Here is a 10,280-nt window from a genome sequence, read left to right on the forward strand (position 1 = left end):
GCTGGTAGGAATTGGATTAAAGGAAGGGACGTTTACCGGGGCCGCGAACCGCGGCATCATCCAGGCTGGACGAGGCTGCTGGGTGGAACGTTCTGCACGGTGTTCCCTGAGCCGGCGGTCTATCTGGATAGCCAGACTTATTAGAGTCTCTAGGGTGTCAGGAACCCCAACCCGGGCTAGCTCATCCTTCAGCCCTTCAGAGAGACCTAAACGAAACTGATACCGTAATGCAGCGTCATTCCACTGGGTGTCGGAACTCCAACGCCTAAAGTCTGTTACATAGTCTTCCACATCTCTTTGACCCTGCTGAAGCGCATGCAGAGCAGCTTCAGCGGTGGAGGTTCACTGAGGGTCGTCATACAGCTGAGCCATGGCACTGAAGAAAGACAATAAGTACTTTAGATGAGGACTGCGCTCTTCAATAAGCCGATGAGCCCAAGACTGTGGTTCATCCAGGAGCAGGGAGATGACAAAGCCCACTTTGGTAGCCTCCAAGGAAAAAGTCTGAGGTTGCAGAGAGAAATATAATTCACATGCGTTGCGAAACGCCCTGAACTTGCCTCTGTCCCCTGAGAACTTTTCGGGTGTAGGGACCCGGGGTTCAGGTGGCAACATCACTACTGTGGGACCTGGAGTAGGTTCTGCTGGTACAGAGGAAGAAGAATCTGTCATCACAAGGGGGTTCCCAGGTGCAGAACGCATCCGTTCCTCCAGATGCATGTAGCCCTCCTGAAGTGTCTTTACGGCTTGAGATAAAGTTGTGAGATGCTGGCAGATCTCATCCAATGGTGAGGCCCCTCTTGCAGGCTGCGACATGGCTGTCTGATACTGTCAGGACTCTGGAGGCGAGCCTGACGTGCAGAGGGTAGCCTCTAGCTCACCGAGGGATGGAGCACAGACGAGTCACCCAGGCAGTAGACGCAGGCTAACCCGAGGTGCGGAATCTAAGTGCCAACCGATCTTCACCAGAGCCTCAGATGGTGAGGTTGGATTTTGCTGTGTGTATAGCACCAGGTCGCGGTCCTCGGGGGTTGCCCTGCCAGGAGGTGAACAGGTCCGGATCTGGTGGCAGATAAACAGACAAGGATAAGGCAAAAGAGTGGTCACAAACAAGCCGAGGTCAGGGCGGGCAGCAGAGCGAGGTGAGGGACAAGCCAGGAGGTCAAACAGGAATCAAACTGGATACAACAGGTTTCAGGTTCAGGAACACAGGAGAAGCTTCAGATCAGACAGCAAAGACACTGTGCTTCTGAGGTGCTTAAATAAGGCAGCCTATTGCCAATTAATGAAATTAGTCTGAGCTAGGTTAACCCTTAGGTGGCAGATTCATGACAGCACTTTAGTGTGCACAGGGAGCGTTCCTGACAGGACCTCGTCTTGTCTGAAGTTCCACCATGGTGTCGTCGTGTATTGTGGAAAGGATGTAGACATCCCTTTTATCTCTCCACTACAGAGCTAGTACCTATTCATTACGCATACTGGTTTTTTCCCCCCAATTTTATTTTTGGGTGATCAATCTTTGTGGGAAGCCCTTGCGGTTGGACCGTGCTGTTCCACAGGCCACGGTCTTTTTCAGGTAGAGATGGCAGAAAAGTGGGAGACTTGTGTAGAAATTGTCTACATATAGGTGGTAACCCTTCCCAAACAGTGGTTCTATCAGCTGCCAGACAATTTTGCCACTTGTTCCCATATAGGTAGGGCACCCAGGGGGGTTTAGCTGACTGTCCTTTCCCTCATAAATTTGGAAATCATAGATGTAGCCCGTGGCCCTGTCGCATTCCTTGTAAACTTTTACCCCATATTTGGCCCGTTTACTTGGGAGGAATTGTTTTATTCCAAGTATTCCGGTGAAGTGGACTAGGGATTCATCCACACAAATATTTTTATGAGGGGTAAACATTTGCTTGAAGCTGGAGCAAAAAAAATTTGATTAGGGGCCGAATTTTGAATAGTTTATCGTAATTTGGATGATTTTGGGGGAGGCACTGGGCATTGTTGTTGAAATGTAAAAATCGCATTATCATTTCGTAACGGCTTCTGGGCATCAAAGAGGAGTAGACTGGCATATGATGAATAGGTTGGGATGACCAGTAGGAATGGAGTTCATTTTTTTTTCGTCAGACCCATGTTGAGGGTCAGTCCAAGGAAAATGTTAAATTCTTTCACGGTGAGGGGTTTCCAAACAAAAGGGTGGGCATAGGAAGAATCAGGATTGCTGGCAATATGTTGGCTGGCGTACAGATTACACTGCTCCACAATGTAGTTCAGCAGATCATCCGTGAAAAATAAGTGAAAATAATAAAGTGGGGTTACATTTTCTGATCGTATTTGAGGGCCTGGCTGTGCTGTAAAAGGGGGAATTACAAGTTCTGCTGAAGTATCGGGCAGCCATGTAGGATATAATAGAACATCCGGAAGGCTAGTATGGGCCCTGCCTCATTGTGGGTGGGACGTCCCGTTACCAGCAGCTGGCCTGTCATGTAGGAATGATGCCCTGCTTGTGCTTGCCACTGCACAAGGACTTGCAGAACTGCTGGTGGAAGCCTGCGTATAATCATGGACGTGGTGTGCTGCGCTGCTGGTGGATGCCTCAGGAGTTGTTGCGCTGCTGGTGGATGCCTCAGGAGTTGTTGCCCTGTTGGTGAAAGCCTGCGCCTGCTCAAATCTCCTGAGCCTCTTTGTTAGGATTCTTTCATCCTCCATTTCAGAGCCACTGCTTTGTACTGGCTCATACTCGCTATCCGAGTCTGACGGAGAGAGTTCCCCGCTACTCTCATCCGACATACTCTGGAGAATATGGAGAGCCTCCTCGCAGCTATATAATTTTTTAGCCCTGTGGACAGATGTGCACAGATGATTTCTGGGACAAATGTGTGACAGATGTTGAACTGAGATGCGGCAGATGTTCACTGGGACAGGTGTGGCAGATCACGGACAGATGTGTCAGATCACAGACAAGTGTGGCAGATCACAGACAGGAGACAATGTGTGCCAGATGTGTGCGGACAGATGTGCGCTGGATGATCACTGACAGATGTGGCAGATCATGGACATGTGTGGCAGTTCACAGACAGGTGATGATGTGCGCCAGATGTGCGTGGACAGATGTGCACCAGATGATCACAGACAGATTTGGATGATCACGGACAGGTGTGACAGATGATCACTGGCAGATGATTTGTGCCAGATGTATGTGGACAGATGTGGGCAAGATGTTCACAATCAGATGTGCGTCAGATCACAGGCAGATGTGCACCTGATGATCACTGACAGGTGTGGCAGATGTGCGCTGGCAGATGAGGTGCGCCAGATGTGCGCTGGCAGATGATGTGTGCCAGATGTGCGAGGACAGATGTGTGCCAGATGTGCGCGGACAGATGTGCGTCAGATGATCATGGACAGATGTTCGCCTGATTATCACGGACAGATGTGCGCCTGATTATCACGGACAGATGTGCGCCTGATGATCACGGACAGATGTGCGCCTAATGATCGCGGACAGATGTGCGCCTGATGATCACGGACAGATGTGCGCCTGATGATCACGGACAGATGTTTGACAGATGTTTATATCGGTGTTGGTGACACTGTTTTGGGAACACTGTGTTTTGGGGACACTAGCAGGGTGATCAGTGTGTAATTAGCAAAAAAAAATGCTTCAAACTCACTGATCCCCTGGCTACAGCACAGATTGTCTCTTCTTCTCATCACTGACAGGATCTGTGTGAGGAGAAGAAGAGATCAAATCCGTTACAACGGCTGTATTTACATTACATGACGGCTGTGATTGGACACAGCCGTCATGCGATCAGGAGGGCCAATCACAGGGCCCTCCTGCCACAACTTGTTGCTATGTGTCCGAGGGACACAGGCACATCGAGATTGCGCTAATGCGCGTGCCCGCGGCGGCGCAATCTCTCTCCTTCTGCAGGATGTTCGGGAATGTCCGATCAGAAGGAGGCGACTCCCACCCAGCCGTATATGTGCAGTGGCCGGGTGGGAGGTGTTTAATGCCCATCAGTGCCGCCTATCAGTGTACATAGGGCTGCTTATCAGTGCCCATCAACAGAGGCGGCTCTAGACTTTTTGAGGCCTTAGGCAAAATTAAAATATGAGGCCCCCCTTGCGCGATAAAAAAAATAAATAAGCAGGCTATATTAACTGTATAAATTGCATATTTTAAGGCAAACATTAATACATCTCATAACCTCGGTATTCAACGCAACCTCGATAGGGTCCAGGTATCTCCTCATGCTACCAGTAGTGACACTGACCCTAGCCAAATGCAAAACTAGTGAAAAACAGTCAGAAAAGATGAGTAGGGGGAAAAATTCAGTGTCCTCCACCTGTAAAACCATTCCTGTTTTGGAGGTCAACTGTTGCCCATCTAGTGCCCCTGTTGTAAATTTCATGAACACCAAAGCAGCTGAAACTGATAAACAACCCCCTCTGCCATTTTACTGACCAGATCAATATCCCAGAAGTTTAATTGACTTGATTAATATACTCTGATTAAAAAAGTGTTCCTTTATTTTTTTTGAACAGTGTATATATCATAGTTTGCAGACGTGATAACTTTCACACAAACCAATCAATCTACACTTATTGGGATTTTTTTTTTATCAAAAACATGTAGCAGAATACATTTTGGCCCAATTTAATGAAGACATTCTATTTTTTTTTCATTGGATAGGTTTTACAGCACAAAGTAACACATATTTTTAACACCAAAAGAAAAGCTCTATTAGTGTGATAAACTGTATTTGAGTATAGTGCTGCAACTGCAAGAGCTGCAATAACCAGTTAAAGTAATGCAGTGCCGAAATAGCAAAAAATGGCCTGGTAATAAAGGGGGTAACATGCTCTGGAGCTGAAGTGGTTAAAAGAGTTAGTGAATTGTTAATTGTTTATATTATAAACCAATAAAAAAAAGGCTGCAGAGACGTTATTAATCCAGTTTGGTGTGTCCAGTATTCTTTGTATATTTGGAGTATATGTAATGCCACCTACCGTCCCCTGTTACATCACTTCTGCTTTGAACGCAAAACATGTCGTCACTTTGACACCTGCGATTCATGAAGTGTACCATATTTTTGACCAAACTCTGTGTGTGACCCAAGGACTCGAGAGCCATGTTTATGCCACGGGCTTATCTTCAGGAGAACTTCTTCAGAAGATAAGACCGTGGCATAAACATGGTTCTCAGTCAAGTCCTTGGGTCACGATGCCTCTTACATAGCTCCCCCGTGGGTTTAAAAAGAGATCTCCATAGTGAGGTACCTTCCAGTTATTTTATTCAAAGATCAGCTTCCCCTCTGCCCTAGCAAATGGGTGCGTGCGCTCCTGCAAAGCAACATATGGGCACATCATTTTGTGGGAATCTGCCAACCTGCAGTATATGTTTTGGTGGCTGGTCAGCAAGTGCTAAAAGATAGGGGGGAAAAGAGAAACCCCGTCTGATATACTTTATTTTTATATATATATTTACACACACACAGAGTTTGGTCAAAAATATGGTACACTTCATGAATCGCAGGTGTCAAAGTGACAACATGTTTTGCGTTCAAAGCAGAAGTGATGTAACAGGGGACGGTAGGTGGCATTACATATACTCCAAATATACAAAGAATACTGGACACACCAAACTGGATTAATAACGTCTCTGCAGCCTTTTTTTATTGGTTTTTATAAAAATTAACAATTCACTAACTCTTTTAACCACTTCAGCTCCAGAACATGTTACCCCCTTTATGCAGAAGTGCAGGCAGTCTACACCATTCATCTGGGATCTGGCACCTTATTAAAGCTGTGACACTGTGACCGGCGTTTTTCCCTTAAATTGTCCGGTGAGTTGGGGGGGATTGAGAGGGGAGCACTGAGTGGATGCACTGGTCTGGATATAAAATAAATTGTGAGGAATCTGAGCACAGAGCACTTATATAAAGAAAAAAACATCCCATTTGGTTGTCATAAGATAAGAAGCAATAGCATGATTCATGATGGAGCAGAAGCACTGAGCACTTTATTATTTTTTTTTAATCTAATTTTTTCAAATGCATAGGAAAGGACATTTCCCATATTAATTAATATATTTTTCATTTCAAGCCAGCCTGGAATGGTACTTATAACTTAAATATTCAAATTTCAGGAGGATGACAGGTGTCAGGACAGTACTCTGCAGCTGCAGGCGGCGGCTGGCTGCCTTTTGGACAGGACAGGCCTTCTTTTGCAGTCAGTCACCCACTCTGAGTCCTCCAGTCCAGCTACAGTCCTTACTCCTTACCTTTTCGTCTTCTTCTTCTTCTGGTCTGCTCTTATCTTCAAGTTCTCCTCATGGTACTACCGAAGCCGGGAGAATGCAGGGGAGGGGTTACGTGACATCACGTCGTGACGTCATCGTTATCCCGGACCATGATTCGTGGAATGCAGGAGAAAGAGGCGGAGACTCAGTGCAGCAGCAGCCAGCAGCCCAACCATAAGCCCAACCAGAAGAAGCCGATGTGAGTGCGTGCACTGCGGGGCCTGGCTGGCTGGAGTGGAGAATTGCTATACAGAGAGAGAAACAGACAGTCTACTAGTGTAGCGCCGCTGCGCCGGCGGCCGGCATTTGGCAATGTTGTGGATGTCACTGTGGCATGTCGTGGAGCATGCGGACGCGGCCGCCGCGGCCCCCGGCGACCTGGCGTGTCGCAAGGTGAAGGGGGACAACTGTTACTGTAAAAAAAGATGATGATGATCTATTCCAGGGGTACTCAAATGTAAACTTGAAAGGTCCACTTACAAATTTTCCATTCAGTCCGAGGTCCGGAAAAGTGACCGTCAAATTCCAAATACAGAACGCCAATAACAAAAAAAGGCATTCCCCCAAAACTTGCCCTCATCCAATGCAGAGCGACCATTGTGCGTGCCCCTGTTAATGCAGAGCGACCATGTGCGTGCCCTCATTAATGCAGAGCGACCATGTGTGTGCCCCTATTAATGCAGAGCGTGTCCCCATTAATGCAGAGCAACCAGTGTGCGTGCCCCCATTAATGCAGAGCGACCATGTGTGTGCCCCTATTAATGCAGAGCAACCAGTGTGCGTGCCCCCATTAATGCAGAGCGACCATGTGTGTGCCCCTATTAATGCAGAGCAACCAGTGTGCGTGTCCCCATTAATGCAGAGCGACCATGTGTGTGCCCCTATTAATGCAGAGCAACCAGTGTGCGTGTCCCCATTAATGCAGAGCGACCATGTGTGTGCCCCTATTAATGCAGAGCAACCAGTGTGCGTGTCCCCATTAATGCAGAGCGACCATGTGCGTGCCCCCATTAATGCAGAGCGACCAGTGTGCGTGCCCCTATTAATGCAGAGCAACCAGTGTGCGTGCCCCTATAAATGCAGAGCAACCAGTGTGCGTGCCCCCATTAATGCAGAGCGACCATGTGTGTGCCCCTATCAATGCAGAGCAACCAGTGTGCGTGCCCCTATTAATGCAGAGCAACCAGTGTGCGTGCCCCTATAAATGCAGAGCAACCAGTGTGCGTGCCCCCATTAATGCAGAGCGACCATGTGTGTGCCCCTATCAATGCAGAGCAACCAGTGTGCGTGCCCCCATTAATGCAGAGCGACCATGTGTGTGCCCCTATTAATGCAGAGCAACCAGTGTGCGTGCCCCTATAAATGCAGAGCAACCAGTGTGCGTGCCCCCATTAATGCAGAGCGACCATGTGTGTGCCCCTATTAATGCAGAGCGTGTCCCCATTAATGCAGAGCGACCATGTGCGTGCCCCCATTAATGCAGAGCGACCATGTGTGTGCCCCTATTAATGTAGAGCAACCAGTGTGCGTGCCCCTATTAATGCAGAGCAACCAGTGTGCGTGCCCCTATTAATGCAGAGCAACCAGTGTGCGTGCCCCCATTAATGCAGAGCGACCATGTGTGTGCCCCTATTAATGCAGAGCAACCAGTGTGCGTGCCCCTATTAATGCAGAGCAATCAGTGTGCGTGCCCCCATTAATGCAGTGCGACCATGTGTGTGCCCCTATTAATGCAGAGCGTGTCCCCATTAATGCAGAGCGACCATGTGTGTGCCCCCATTAATGCAGAGCGACCAGTGTGTGCCCCCAATAATGCAGTGACCAGTGTGTGCCCCCAATAATGCAGTGACCAGTGTGTGCCCCCAATAATGCAGATTGACCAGTGTGTGCCCCTAATAATGCAGTGACCAGTGTGTGTGCCCCCAATAATGCAGTGACCAGTGTGTGTGCCCCCAATAATGCAGTGAACAGTGTGTGCCCCCAATAATGCAGATTGACCAGTGTGTGCCCCCAATAATGCAGTGACCAGTGTGTGTGCCCCCAATAATGCAGTGACCAGTGTGTGCCCCCAATAATGCAGTGACCAGTGTGTGCCCCCAATAATGCAGATTGACCAGTGTGTGCCCCCAATAATGCAGATTGACCAGTGTGTGCCCCTAATAATGCAGTGACCAGTGTGTGTGCCCCCAATAATGCAGTGACCAGTGTGTGCCCCCAATAATGCAGTGACCAGTGTGTGCCCCCAATAATGCAGTGACCAGTGTGTGTGCCCCCAATATTGCAGATTGACCAGAGTGTGTGCCCCCATTAATCTGGACCGCCGAAGCGGTCTGCTTCCTTCTGTCATCAGCGGGGGGGTTAGAATTGAGAGGATCGGAGTGGCTGTGTTTAGCGCTGCATGATTACAAAAAGCCGAGTACAAGTTCTTCTTACCCGGCGGAGAGGATGTCCTACAAAGTCCCGCCTCCTGGACACCGGCTCCTATGATAGACATCACCAGTGTTCTGTCTATCATAGGTAAGAGCCGGCCCAGGAGGCGGGACTTTGTAGGACATCCTCTCCGCCGGGTAAGAAGAACTTGTACTCGGCTTTTTGTAATCATGCAGCGCTAAACACAGCCACTCCGATCCTCCCGATCCTCTCCATTCTGCCCCCCGCTGAGACAGAAGGAAGAAGGACAGAAGGACCGCTTCGGCGGTCCAGATTTTAATCCGTGTGGGTCCGGAGTCCGCCTATTGAGGACCCCGGATCTATTCATTAAAAAAAAAAAAATGTTTGGGAAAGATCATGTGAGGCCCCTTTAAGTGCGAGGCCTTCGGCGGCCGCCTTACCGGCCTAATTAGAGAGCCGCCTCTGCCCATCAATGCTGTACATTAGTGCCTCCCCATTAGTGCCCTTCAGTGCAGCCTATCACTGCAGCCTCATCAACAGACATCAGTGAATGTAAAAATTACTATTTTACACAGTTTTATAACGAAAACTAAGATAAACGTTTTTGTTTTTTTAAATTTTCGGGCTTTTTTTTTCGTTTAGCAAAAAAGAAAAAACCCAGTGGTGATTAAATTCCAACAAAAGAAAGCTCTGTCCTAAAAAAAATGATAAAAATTTTGTTTGGGTTAAGCATTGCATGACTGCACAATTGTCATTCAAAGTGAGACAGCAGTGAAAGCTGAAAATTGGCCTGGGCAGGAAGGGGGTGAAAGTTCCCTGTAGGTTAAATATGAAACTTTAAAATGTAAACTATGAAAAAAACACAGTGGCTAGCACTTTCACCTGGCAACACTAGGGTTGTTGGTTTGAATTCCAACTACAACACTACCTGTAATAAATAAATAGAAATGGTGATGGCTTTTCCTACTATTAATGTAAATCTATAATAGTAAGAGTAATTTATCACGATATTTTAAGTTAATTTTTTTAATAATGTACATGTTCCTGAACCCATAGTATTTCACTATGGTGTTGATCTCTAGTTCTTCATTAGGTCCCCTTGGTATTACAGAGTCAAGGGTAAAATCGAATATGTCTCTCTATTTCATAATCTGTTAAACCTATGAGCAAACGCTCTTCCTCTTACACCATTTCTATTTTTCTAAAAAAAAGGTTCAACATTTATTCAGCTACCGCAACAGAAAAGGAGAAAGCTGGTATACGAGAGAGTCACTGGAAGGTGCGATGGTCAAACCCGTCTAAAATTCTTCTGAAATGGTGATTAGTCCAAATGAAAATTTTTTTATCCAAAAGTTATTTCAAGTTTGTTTTTATTATCTGTGTAACACAAATAAAGTTATGATTAAAAGCTGTTTGATATCTTGTGAAGACTTAAAGGCAGAATAAATTATACTATGTATTGTACAATATATGTTGTTTTCAGACAATGCAACTGTAATGAAACTACAACACTGTAATGTATAAGTTCATAACTCAGCAATGAACATGTGGGTCGCCACCTGCTTCTGTGTTTCAGGTGCGCCTGCTG

The 10,280-nt window shown here is 47.0% G+C and overlaps 1 protein-coding gene across 1 annotated transcript in view; it reads left to right on the forward strand.

Annotated features, from left to right (window-relative positions):
• SHOC1 (shortage in chiasmata 1) overlaps nucleotides 1-10,005 on the forward strand; it is a gene marked incomplete at its 3' end in the record, with an annotated part of 329,963 nt that extends 319,958 nt beyond the window's left edge. Inside the window, exon 12 of the mRNA XM_082259212.1 lies at nucleotides 9,905-10,005. Coding sequence (XP_082115338.1) covers nucleotides 9,905-10,005 — 101 coding nt within the window. The remainder of the gene's footprint in view (nucleotides 1-9,904) is intronic.
• Nucleotides 10,006-10,280: the final 275 nt, after the last annotated feature.

Source organism: Pelophylax lessonae, assembly GCF_965119305.1.
Source record: "Pelophylax lessonae genome assembly, chromosome: 1".
Lineage (NCBI taxonomy): Eukaryota > Metazoa > Chordata > Amphibia > Anura > Ranidae > Pelophylax > Pelophylax lessonae.